The sequence below is a fragment of the Bactrocera tryoni genome, chromosome 3 (genome assembly GCF_016617805.1).
Source record: "Bactrocera tryoni isolate S06 chromosome 3, CSIRO_BtryS06_freeze2, whole genome shotgun sequence".
NCBI classification, from domain to species: domain Eukaryota; kingdom Metazoa; phylum Arthropoda; class Insecta; order Diptera; family Tephritidae; genus Bactrocera; species Bactrocera tryoni.
Window position 1 is genome coordinate 42,682,400 of NC_052501.1, and position 12,739 is coordinate 42,695,138.

Below are 12,739 nucleotides of genomic sequence, written 5' to 3' on the forward strand. Positions count from 1 at the left end.
CAGTGTTAGTTCAACAACTCTTACACCACAATGCCCAGTGAAAGAGTAAATACCGAGGTTTAATTTGCTCAACTACATTTCGAACTACACCATTTGTCAAAATAATGCGAATGCTCTACAATATACATATGTATATTCAATTAATTATTTTGTCTATTAATTAAAAAAGGTATAACACAAAACAAAAATCAACTCCCCACAGGTATGTATGTATGTTATGTATTTACAAGGACATTACTACAAAACTGAACGCTCAGTTACGTATGCTTGGTCATATTCTCCTCCAAAGCATTTTGAAAGCGTAAATATAACTGTTGCGCACCTTGCTCATTAATCTCTTCGTACTCCGGTAGTTCTCCACGCATGCGCTGCATCCACGCACAAATTTTCGGATATCTAAAACATTATACTTCAGTTAAGTTTACGTGTAAAGCAACCTTGGGCAACCTGACTTACCGCCGCTCCTCTATGGTCACCAACTTATGCAACGTAATGAGTGTGGTATTAATGGAAATATCCGCCAAAGTCAACTCCTCGCCGGCTACGTAATTGCTGCGAGACAGGAATCCCTCAAGGAAACTGTAGGCATTATGCGACAGCTCGATACTTTTACGATGATAATCGATATCGCCGCCGTACATTATGCGCGCCTAAATGTAGACAAGCAAAAGAAATGTGTATAAGCATGAATAAGCGCGGAAGATAACGTTTTCAGTTAAATTGCCACATACCACAAAATCTTTAATCACTTGAAACAGTACGCCGTCCTCATAATACAAACGTTCGTCCACAATGGCACGCTTTAAAAAGTCTTTCGGATATAAATGATCGTGTTGACTTTGTCCATACTGGTTCACCATATAGGTAATGATGGCGTGGCTGTCACACAACGGTACACCTTGATCGACCAGCACGGGTACAGTGTGTCGGGGATTTACCTTCAAGAACCAATCACTGTGATGCTCCTGTGCGGCATAGTTTATAGCTCTGCGGATCAAAAATAACAATTTTCATTGATTCTTCATGAATAGTGCTTTTTTGAAAGATAACAGTACAATATTTTCTGAATACTAGTTTGTATGCTAATAGCCACCTCTGTCGAAGACTACGTATTTTAGGCAGAATTATGTCATTTCATTTGACTTCAGGAAATGTCGAGAGCAAGGCGTAATTGAAACAGTGGGGCTGGACTAGGCTTTAATCTGGGGTTACCGCGGTATGATACACTGTAGACTGGGGTTATCGAAAGTGAGGCCTAATGGTCCTAGCACCTGAATTCATCTGGTATCAGATAGATAGATAGATAAATTAATGAGGATTGCACCGCGACCTAGGGTCTATTGTGCCCTCTCCTGACTCACAGCGTCTCAGCTAGAATTCCAATATACTGCTAGGTGCTATTGAGGCGATGTTATCCCTATTTAGAAACATGGATCCAAGGGCCTTGGTCTTGCGTCTACAGATTGCTGTGCAATCCATTAGCAGGTGTTCTGGAGTTTCGGGTTCCAAATCGTAGAACCGGCAATTCGCACAAGAAGCTAGGCCCATGTTGAATAAGTGCTTCTTGAGTTTGCCGGTGTAGAAGGCGATCAGTAGCCTGACTTTATCTCTTGGGAGATTGATTATGATTTTAAACCTATTGAGGTTATAACCATTCATCAGCAACTTTGCGTGCCGCAAGCCTGGAAAGTGTTGCCAATGTATCTCCCTACCTACTGCTTCATCATTGCGGAACTGTTCCTTTAGGATGTGGGGACCCACCGCTATGAAAGGTCCCGGTCCTACCATGCTGGTGGATGCTGCAGAGCGGGCAAGCTCATCGGCCAGTTCATTACCGGCGATGCCTCTGTGCATCTGGTATCGCAAAGGATCTCATGTCTTTTCAAAAAAGTTCAAGTAACTTGCAGGATATAGCTTAAAAACTTGCTCTAGTGAAAGGTTGTAAAATATTTAAAATATATACATACATTATATGATGTAGAAAAAAACTGAAGTCAGTATCTCTTTCAGCTACGGCTACGTTTCTGTTGGTCCATCCGTTGAGTGATTGTCGAATGATATGTGTGATGTTTTGCTCGAAGGCTTGAATCGAAGCGGGATTGTTCGTATAGACCTTAAACTTTAACACTCCCCACAGAAAAAAGTCTAACGGTGTGATATCTCACGATCTTGGTAGCCAATCGACCGGCTCAAAACGTGAAATTATCTGCTCACCGAAGTGTTCTCTCAATTAATCTATTGATTGATGCCATGTGTGGGAAGTGGCTCCGTAATGTTAAAATCAAATGTCGCCGAGATCATGAGCTTCAATTTCAGGCATCAAATAGTCAGTTATGGCGAACGTGAATTTTCGTAATAAAGTTGAACGAATTGTAAACGTTGCTTAGGCGTAAATTTTCCAACGATGAAATACCAAACAATACATGACTCACGCGTAATCTGTCAAAAGAGGCTCTTGAAAAAATAACCTCGACTCTGCCATGAGATTGAGCGTTATATCTGTGAGGTATCTTAATGAAACGCAGAAGAATTTATTTCCTTTATTTTCTGGTGCCAAAGATTGATCAAATCTGGCCAATACTACCCTTATGCTCCTAATTTAGTAATTTCTAGCTTCCAATTGACTTTTTACCAAATATGATTGCAATCCACTCACGGTTACTATATGGACGTAGAACTGAGGCGTATGAGTAACTTTTGCTGTCTCTACAGGACGAATAGTAAACAATAAAAGTTACTCATACGCCTCAGGGGCCACCTATAGCATACAAACATGAATAAAAATGCAAAGGAAAAATAAAATGAAGAATAAACGCAGAAATCTGTGAATATTTGCATATGAATACACGAAAACATATATATGAAATAAAAAATAATAATAAAAAAGCAAATATGTGTTTCATTGCATTAATAATTAAAGTAATGTATTATATAAAGGGAAGAAAACAATTGCAAAATAATAGTCGGTATCGCTTATTGTTCATTCTTGTTTTTTTGTATAGATAGTAAAATGTTGAATGTTCTTATCACCAAACACTCTAATTATTGAGATAAAGACATTGCATGTTTGTCAGTGACGGTATAACTGATTGAAATAGTTGGTACATACTATCTTGTGAATACTTGAATTTGTGACAATTTGAACAAGTAAATAAAATTTATTTTTTTTTTGCATTAAAAATGTATATATGTACATATCGTCACCTGAAATACAAAATAACGTATCATCAAAAAATTCGAAATTGAGTGTTTATTGATTACGCTTCACTACTTCAAATTACGTACATAATATTACATATGTTCAACATTTTCATGTTCTGCGGTCAGATATAAACCAGTTTTAACCAATATTAAAATTTTGTTTCACTCATGTTCCATTTTATTGCGTGTTTCATTCTTGGCACTGTAAATTTCCGAAAATGTTGTTACGTTATTTTGCATTTCAGGTGACGATATAGTAGTATATTAATATTTATCTGCTATTTAAAATTTCGATTCTCGAACGCGGATGGTTGTTCAGATGTATTTTTCTTATATGATGATTACTTGAAAATGTAACGAGTAATGCTGATATTTATGTATAGATATCGACGAAGTGCTAAGTGTTGTTTGTATTATAACTAATCTGGCGTTTCTGTTCAGAGATAAGTTTTCGTTATCTTCTGCACTCCGTTTCTTCAAAAGTAAACAGGACTTAAAAAAAACAGAACAAATGGGTTTTTCGGAAAAATCAATTTATTTTATTCAAAATAGTCTCCTTCTTTTTCAGCTTTCTGCACGGTCCAAAAGCATGTCGAACGAGTGTTTTTGCTCGTTGACCGGTATGACCGCCAGTATGGCGGTGCAAACGTTTTGAATAGCCTCTACGTCTGCATAACGCTTTCCTTTCATGGGCAAATGCATTTTTCCGAAAAGGAAGAAGTCGCACGGTGCCATATCAGGTGAATACCGGGAGTGGTTAATGGTTAAAATGTGATTTTCGGTCAAATAATCGGTCACAAGCGTGTTGAATTCTGAGCAACTTTTGGTCGTCAGTCAATTTGTGCGGAACAAACCGTGCACACACCTTTCGAAAGCCAAATGTTCAGTTAAAATGCGATAAATTGATGTTTTGGAGATGTTTAATTCCATTTCCATGAATTTCAATGATGATTTCGGCTGATTTTTGATGAATTCACGCACAGTTTCGATGGAATTTCCGGTGATCACGGATTTTGATTGGCCCACATGTTGATCGTCATTTATGTCGTCACGACCACTTTGAAAACGTTGAAACCACTCGTGCACTCTGCTACGGGATAGCCAATCATCGCCATAAACTTGTTTCATCAATTGAAACGTTCGGTAAAAGTTTTATCAATTTTAAAACAAAATTTAATGTTGGCTCTTTGTTCGAAGCTCATTTTCTCACCGATAAACGAACATACTGACACTTAAAACGCAATAACTTCACTTCCAATCCATGAAATGGCATGAGATTCTCACTGGACAATCGATAAGGACAGCAGATTCTAACGCACCAGTCGACATATCGATGGCGCCACCAGGGGGCGCTAGATTCAAAAAGTCTTGTTTACTTTGGAAAGCTTGTAACTGTGTTGGCAATTTACTGCTGTTCTATATTCTTGTTCGGTTTGACATGTAAACACAATGTAATCATTGGTGTTTTTAAAAAGTAAAATCTTCTATTGCGACAAAGCCAAACGAAATTTCAAATGTGGCTGTTAAAAAATTACATGTAAATTACATGACTAAAGTAAGGGATATTGTATATTTCTCAGCTTTTTCTTCAGTTAGAAGAATAGTTCACCGATTTCTGATATTTGTGGTTAAATTTCTACTCCATCTTTTGATCAAAACAAAGCTAAATTTGAATTAAAGAAGTAAGGAGAAATACTGTAAGGTGCAAACCGCCAACCAGGGGATAGAAATTCGCAATCATAGTATATACAGTTGAACTTCCTTAACTCGAATTAGAAAAACTTAAATACATATATATTATATATGTATATATAACTCATAGACTGACCTACAAATTCGACAAAAGATTAGTTAGAAAAACGAAAATCATTATATGTACATATGTATGTATGTAGTACAAAGGAGTTGGGGGTAGTATCGATCCTCTGAGGTTCATTAAGATTCCATAACCAATAATATGGAGTAAAGCCACTCGGATGTTATATGTTTGATATATAGGAGCTAGGTCAATTTTTCGCCCATTTTAAGCATAAAGACCCACTATTACCACTAAAAATTGCGTACTCATATTCATAGAAATAACTCATATGTTGATCGATATATTCGAAAAACAACAAAAAACAATTATAGGTACTGGGGTCCAAATATTCGGTACCTAGGGGCTTGAACAGTTTGGATTTGGAGAATTTTTGGTCATATGGTGAAATACTCTAAAGAAATTATTCGTGGACAGTTGTATCCCGTTATATTAATTGCTTCTTGATTTGGAAAGAATCACATGGAATTTAAAGTTGTGTTATATGAGAAGTAAGTGTGGCTGTAGTGCGGTTTCGCGCATTTTCACACTGAATATAGGAATGTTAGAAAATGTTATGTACCAGTTTTGGTTGAAATCATTAGAGCAGATCCTGAGTTATGTGATTTTACCAAAAAGTGGGCGGTGCCCCCCATTTTCCAATTTTCACACCGGCTCCTATACAACTCTCTCATACCATCTCGTAATATTTAATGTCTTTGGCGTATTTAGTTACCGATTTATTATTCTTAGTAGTTTTTAACAGTACCGTTATATGGGGAAGAGGCGGTTATCATTTGATTTCATACATTTTGCCCAAAGCGAATGTGGCTATTGTAGCTGCAGTGTTCTAGAAGATATAAGGTTGCCACTTTTTTTCTCTTTATTCAATGCTTTATAAAAAGTGTTACAGTGATCGGATTTAGATCAAATATGTGCCGTTTCGTTCGATAATCTTTTTCCATCTAGACGGCAACTTCATAATACCCCGCTCGTAGAAACCCCCTCTTTATTTACGAAGAACTCGCATAACCACTTTTCACAAGCCTCTTTTGAGTTCAACTTTACACCATGGCTATCGCCATGGACAGGAACAGGTGGTAATCACTTGGCGCTATGTCCGGGCTATATGGTGGATACGATAAAACCTCCCATTCGAGCTCCCGCAACTTCTGACGAGTCATCAACGAAGTGTGTGTTCTGGCGTTGTCCTGGTGGAACACTACACGCTTCCTGTTGGCCAATTCTGGACGCGTTTGGTCGATCGCCTGCGTCAAGCGGTCCAATTGTTTGCAGTAGATGGTAGAATTAAGCGTCTAGCCATATGAGCGCAGCTCATAGTGGATGATTCCCTTCCAATCCCACCAAAAACACAGCAAAACCTTCCTGGCCGTCAATCCCGGCTTGGCCACTATAGGGGACGATTCACCGGCCTTCGACCACGACCGTTTTCGCTTGATATTGTTGTATGTGATCAATTTTTCGTTGCCAGTCACCATCCGCTTCAGAAATGGGTCGAGTTCGTTCCGTTTCAGCAGTATATCGCAGGAAGGAAGAAAAACTTTAAAATAGGGGGAATTTCGGCGTTACTGAACTCCATGTTTACACGTCTATAACTGTTGAACGCAATATCCAAACTAAAATCATGCATAAAGTCGTTTTGTAGGTTATGTCAAGACCTTTCAAAGATGTATAGTATTGCCAGATACGAGCTCATAGCCGCGAAATTCAAAAGGCAAAAAGGCGAAAAGGAGATATTTGACAACCTAATATATACATCGAACTTATTTAAGGGCGGGGTCACGCCCACTTTTTAAAGAGCCCTCAGGTGGCCCTGCAATCTTCTGTGCCAAATTAAAGTCTTATATATCTTATTTTAGTTCTTAGTTATTGCACTTTATAGATTAGCTTTTAATGGCGTTTTGTGAACGTTGCAGAGATCCGATTACGCCCAACTTCGAACACGTATTTTTTTTGCGAAGGAACATGTGTATCAAGTTTCTTCAAGATATTTTACTTTTTATTCAAGTTCCAGTTTGCATGAACGGACAAACAGAGACAAACGGATTTCAAATATATTCATAACCCTATATTTATCTCGCTTAGTTTTAGGCGATACGTACAACCGTTAGGTGAACAAAACTATTATACTCTGTAGCAACTGGTTGCAAGAGCATAAAAATACTTGAAAATGAAAACATATAGTGTTTCAAATTATCTAAAGTCCATATCTGCCCAACCAAGCACAAAATCGTTAAGAAACTGTTTTTTTACATTAAAAACTAGACCTTTGAAAATAATGTTCCTAGCTAATTCTTATGTACGGAACTTTCGGCGACAAAAGGTCTGCTATCAGCAAGAAGAAGAGTATAAAAATTAGGTAGTTACTCTCACAAAGAGCGAAAGAAATCAATCAGCTGGTTTTTATTTACTCCCATAAACAAAAATAATGAAGCCATACGTGTAAAAATCCGTATAAGTATTTGAATTTGCTAATTTTATGAACTATTTAAGGAAAATATCCATAAATATACAGTTTGAAAGCAATTGAATCATATTACAAATTGCAAAAAATAAGTTATAGCCAAAATTAGAAGCAATTGTCAAATTACAATAACAAAGTTTTGTGAAACTGCTGATTCATCGTTTCTGGACACCAAATAATATTTCTTATATACTTTGAGCATTGCTAGGCCAGCTGACGGAAAGTGTATGGAACAGAACAATAAAAAGCATTCGTTATGGTCTTGAGCTGAAACACTTTAAATTCAGGCCAGATTTACATCTGAAAAGCATACCTCAACAAAACTTTGCTTGCCCAATATGATGAGCAAGTTTTGAATATTTACTAACTTTATTTTACTAAATGCTATTGGTATTAGAGCTATCGCTTTGGTTTATAAATCTAAAACTAAAATAATAATTTGTCCAATAAAAATGTGCGAATAAAATTTTCTTCGATTTATAGTGCTATTATATAAGCTTGAACTTGAATACTCGAAAGCAAACTTTAATGGATACAATTATGCAAAGTTTATTATTATGATTTAGTGACTTTCGCGTAAACTAATAAAACTACAAGCATTCTTTGCCTACTCTCCCACAGAACTGGCTGCCGGGTATGCGTATTCACTGATTAGATGTATGTACATAGTATGTATATGTAAGTACCCAAACTCGCTATACTCTTTCTTACCGCGTCAATGAGATCGTCAGTAAGCTACATTATGACGTTGTAGTCAGTTATTTTTATAATTATGCGTGCGTGTATGTGTGGGTCGCACTAAATGCGCGTGTGGAGCCATTGTAAATTAACGCGAACACACACACCCGCGCACAAACCACTTTTGGCGATAACGAGCAATTTGGATAAGAGCATGCGGCTGTTGGAAACTAGCAACACCTCTCTTTTTCTCTCTCTCTCTGGGAGTAGCATTATAAGTTGACACGTTCGTCATATGGCTTTCTGCTGCAAGCCCCATATTGTTTTATAACTTGAATATATTTGAAAACATTTCAATTTCCTAACATTAATACACATTTGAGTTCACTGCTTTGTTTATGCATTCAGGGCACGCCCTTTTCTGACATTGACCTTGAAAAAACGAATAGCAAATAAATCACTGGGTTCATAACATTCGGTGGCACAGTGAGGATACAAACATTTTTACATTTAACATTAAGTGACGATATGTCACTTAAAATGCAAAACAACGTATCATCAATCTATTCGAAATTGAATTTTTTAATGCTTACGGTTCACTTCATCATTTTACCGCTATATAAGCTTTTGTTAACCGATATAACCAATTTATAACCAAAACCCATAACTAAAAAAAATATTTTTTCTAAATAAATATAGGTTTCTATTTTATATCGGTTGAAAAGAGATGTTACGTTATTTTGCATTTTAGTTGCTGATATACATATATATCGATGCACATCCATATCTACTTTTTATATATACTGATGGTATATACTTATGTATGTATGTACTTTTACGCGCGAGGTTTTTATTTACTAAAATATTTATTTCTTCTGTAGGCGGATTTGTTTTTACTTTTATTCAATTTCATTTTGTTTTCAATTATTTTAATTTTTATTTTTAGTTTTTTGTTTATCACTCACTTTAATTCCACATTCAATCCGATATATTTGGACGTGAGCAATGCGGCTCTGGCGGGCGGACTGAAAAGCGCATAGTACAATATCGGACGCGCTGACATATTAGCTAAAAGCGAATTGACACGATTTCTTTGCGTTTCCACTTGCAGGTGGTGCTGTGGCCAGCCAGCCTACGACTGTGCGACTAAACGCCACATCGGTGGCGGACGATTGATAACGCCCGTGTCGGTCGGTGGGCGATCGCAACATGCTCCGAAATTTGTGTAGAAGTACTTCATGAAGAGCAGCAAAGTAAATTAAAAGTAAAAACATATGTTTGAGAAAAAAGTATCTTTTCTAAGAGCGCACAAATACCGGCTGAATAACGAAGAGCGCGCACTTTGAAGTTTGGTGGCGTTTGGGAAGCCATTATGGTGCTTTGTAATATTACAACGAATACATAACGCACACTAATTACAAAAGTGTCACAAGTCGAAAAATGGCAAATGTTTAGGCGGCAGAGAACGCCATAAACACAAAAGTGGACATAATGGTGATTTTCCAGTTTGGTAAGATAGTGACGACAATGAATTTTCTTGGCTAGGTAGATAAGAGTATCGCGAATTGATATATTGAAAAATTTATTTTAAAAATTTTTTAGTTGTGATTCTTCTGTGGTTAATGTGCGATATGTAATTATACTAATGAATATTTAGTAAATATGTAACTAATCAATATCAGAAAAAAGTAGGCTTTCATTAGGTATATACAAGTATGGTTGGCAAAGTTGCGGCATTTAGAAACCTTTCAGTGACGACAAAAGGTTAGCGTATGTTTTCCTATTTCTTTATTCAAATTTACACCAGCGCGCCAGTCATTCTTCCTTTTCGCTGTTTGGCGCCAATTGGAGATTCCAGGTGTAGTCCGGTCCTTCTCCACCTGGTCTTTCCAAAGGAATGGAAGTCTTCCTCTTCCTCTGCTTCCCACGGCGGGGACAGCTCATCGTTCCATCGAATCCGATATTCGCCGTTTCCAATGCGCAAAGGATCATGATCTTTCGCAGAACCTTTCTCTCGAAAACTCGTAACGTCGACTGATCAGTTGTTGTCACCGTCCATGCCTCTGCAACATATATCAAGACGGAAATAATGACTGACTTATAGTTTGGTGTTCGATTGTCGAGAGAGGGCTTTACTTCTCAATTGCCAACTCAGTTCAAAGTAGCACCTGTTGGCAAGAGTTATTCTGCGTTGGATTTCGAGGCTGACATTGTTGTTAGTGTTAATGCTGGATCCAAGATAGACGAAATTATCTATGACTTCTAAGTTATATCTGTCAACAGTGGCCTGTGAGTCAAGTCGGGAGTGCAATAACTGTTTGTTTGATGACAGGAGATATTACGTCTTACCCTCGTGCTTCGCTTCGTTATCCTGTCCCGAAATAACAGAACTAATGGTGAGGTTGTTGAGGCCATTGATATCAATATTATCGACGTACGCCAGTAGCTGTACATTTTTATAGAAGATTGTACCTTCTCTATTCAGTTTTGCAGCTCGAATTTATTTCTTCAGGAGTACATTGAAGAAGTAACATGGAGGGGATTCGCCTTGTCTGAAACCTCCTTTGGTATCGAATGGCTCGGAGAGGTCCTTCCTGATCCTGATGATAAGTTTTGCGGGGGTACCAAATTCAGACATAGCGTAGCATAAAAGTAGCCCTTTTTCCTGCTGCTAAAAGCAGTTTTGAAATCGACGAAGGGGTGGTGTGTGTCGATCCTCTTTTCACGGGTCGGTTCCAAAATTTGGCGAATGGTGAATATCTAGTCGGTTGTTGATTTTGCACGTCCAAAGTCGACAGTGCGCTTTAATCTTTCACACAATACCCTCGATAGAACCATATATAGTATGTGATGTGAGAAGCCAGATAAATATCTTGCACAACGATAATTCTTCAAGATAAGCGAATGAGCCTATTGCTACCCAGAACCCTGCCTTATGCTAGCGGAGATAATAGGGGACCTTGGCATGCCGCTTAATTCGTGTTTGACAAAAGTTTGAATAGGTTTCTACTATTCGTTTACGGAATGTAACCAAATATGAAGTGACAATTTAGAGTTGGCAAAATATGTATTCCAATAATATCGACTAAACTAGAGTAGGCATCGATTAGAATGAATGGAATGTGAGCTTTCGAGTAGTTTTGAGCAAAAAATGGTTATCAATGTGATTTCACGTGGTTCTCGAAAATTCAAAATTCGGAATACTTTTTGTACAAACCTCGTATAATGTCGTTAATTTTTTAAAATATTCACAGTTTTTTAAATTTATTTTTAAATCAAATTCTATTATAACGGAACTTTTAATGTTCTTTCAAATTGAAAGAAAATAAGCAAAGAAAGCGAGCATTTTGTGCTATTATAATTTTCAATGTTTAAAGCCGGGTCATATTTTTTGGTGTTAGTAAAAATTTATATTAAAAATTTTTGCCAAAGAATACAACATTCGTTATTCAATGAAACCGTGATGAATTACAATCATATTTTTTTTTAACCTAAACTAAATGTTATATAATTATTTAGTCCCCTGTATTTATGTATGTATGTATATATAAAGCAAACTAATCAATACAAATCCCTATATCTGCTTCATTAGTACTGTTGGGAGTTACATACCGATATCTATATTTGATATTGCCGACATAATGCTAATGGATATTTTATTTTTGCTTCATTGAAATGCGATATATTTTAATAAATATAACGGATATAGTTACATTAGAGGTTTGATAATCAACTGGAAAGTTGCAAATCACTATCTTTAGCCGATATTTTCGGTATAAAGTCAGGCACAGCGGTCCAATTTGCTGTCTGGAGGCTTGAAAGTGTAAGGTGATTTCGACAATCTTTGAGTAAAGGTGGCGTACTGCACTATTTGGAAAGGTTTGTCCCGATGTATACACAAAAGCTTGGTTTATATAATGAAAATTAAAAAAATCTGATGGAGTTTAAAATTTTGTTATATGGAAAATAGGAGTGTTTGTAGTATTATTTCTTCCGTTCCCATATTGTAAGATAAGACAAATAGTTCCTGGGATGTGAGATTTCACCTCAGAAGCGGCGATGACATGTCCGTTGGTAAATCTTTTATACAGATTTACATGCAACCCTTGCGTGTTTTCTTTATAGATGCTTAAACAAACATCCGCAATTCTTCTCGACCCTTTGATTTTCAACAATTTTAAATGTCACAAACAACCATTAGGCGAACAAATATATAATACTAGAAGTAGAACCAAGGGAAGTGGATTTTAGTGTGGACTCTTTGATGTACTTTCGGACGTTCCATCGCTTCATAATGTCTTCTGAATTTCATTCCAGTAGCTACAATAAATCGCTCATACGCCCCAGCCACCAAAGAAATTAAAAATTTTTTATTTATACTCTTGCAACATGTTGCTACAAAGTATAATAGTTTCGTTCACCTAACGGTTGTTTGTATAAAAATTGTCGAGTTAACTAAATTTTCTTTTCCGAAAAGTGACCATAATATTTCTATATAAATTATAATTTTATAGTAAATCACTTATGAGTTTTCAAATTAACGGTTACAATTTTACGTGGGTGTCCGAATAGCGTAAGCA

The 12,739-nt window shown here is 36.7% G+C and overlaps 1 protein-coding gene across 1 annotated transcript; it reads right to left on the reverse strand.

Moving 5' to 3' along the window:
• Window positions 1–188: 188 nt before the first annotated feature.
• On the reverse strand, window positions 189–9,354 carry LOC120772697 (glutathione S-transferase D7-like). The gene is made up of 4 exons (XM_040101437.1): window positions 9,125–9,354; window positions 732–987; window positions 457–650; window positions 189–396 (listed from the first exon to the last, which is right to left on the reverse strand). Exons 1-4 carry the CDS (start codon window positions 9,220–9,222, stop codon window positions 258–260), a joined length of 687 nt encoding a protein of 228 aa, XP_039957371.1. The 5' UTR covers window positions 9,223–9,354; the 3' UTR covers window positions 189–257.
• Between the last annotated feature and the right edge of the window lie 3,385 nt (window positions 9,355–12,739).

Bases quoted from the DNA above. Each gene is read 5' to 3' on its own strand.
- LOC120772697 (XM_040101437.1), bottom strand. From the start codon at position 9,222: ATGTCAGCGCGTCCGATATTGTACTATGCGCTTTTCAGTCCGCCCGCC. The intron at 988-9,124 runs GTGAGTGATAAA...TTTGATCCGCAG, and splicing joins GGATTGAATGTGGAATTAAA to AGCTATAAACTATGCCGCAC. The intron at 651-731 runs GTATGTGGCAAT...GTCTACATTTAG, and splicing joins AAGTGATTAAAGATTTTGTG to GCGCGCATAATGTACGGCGG.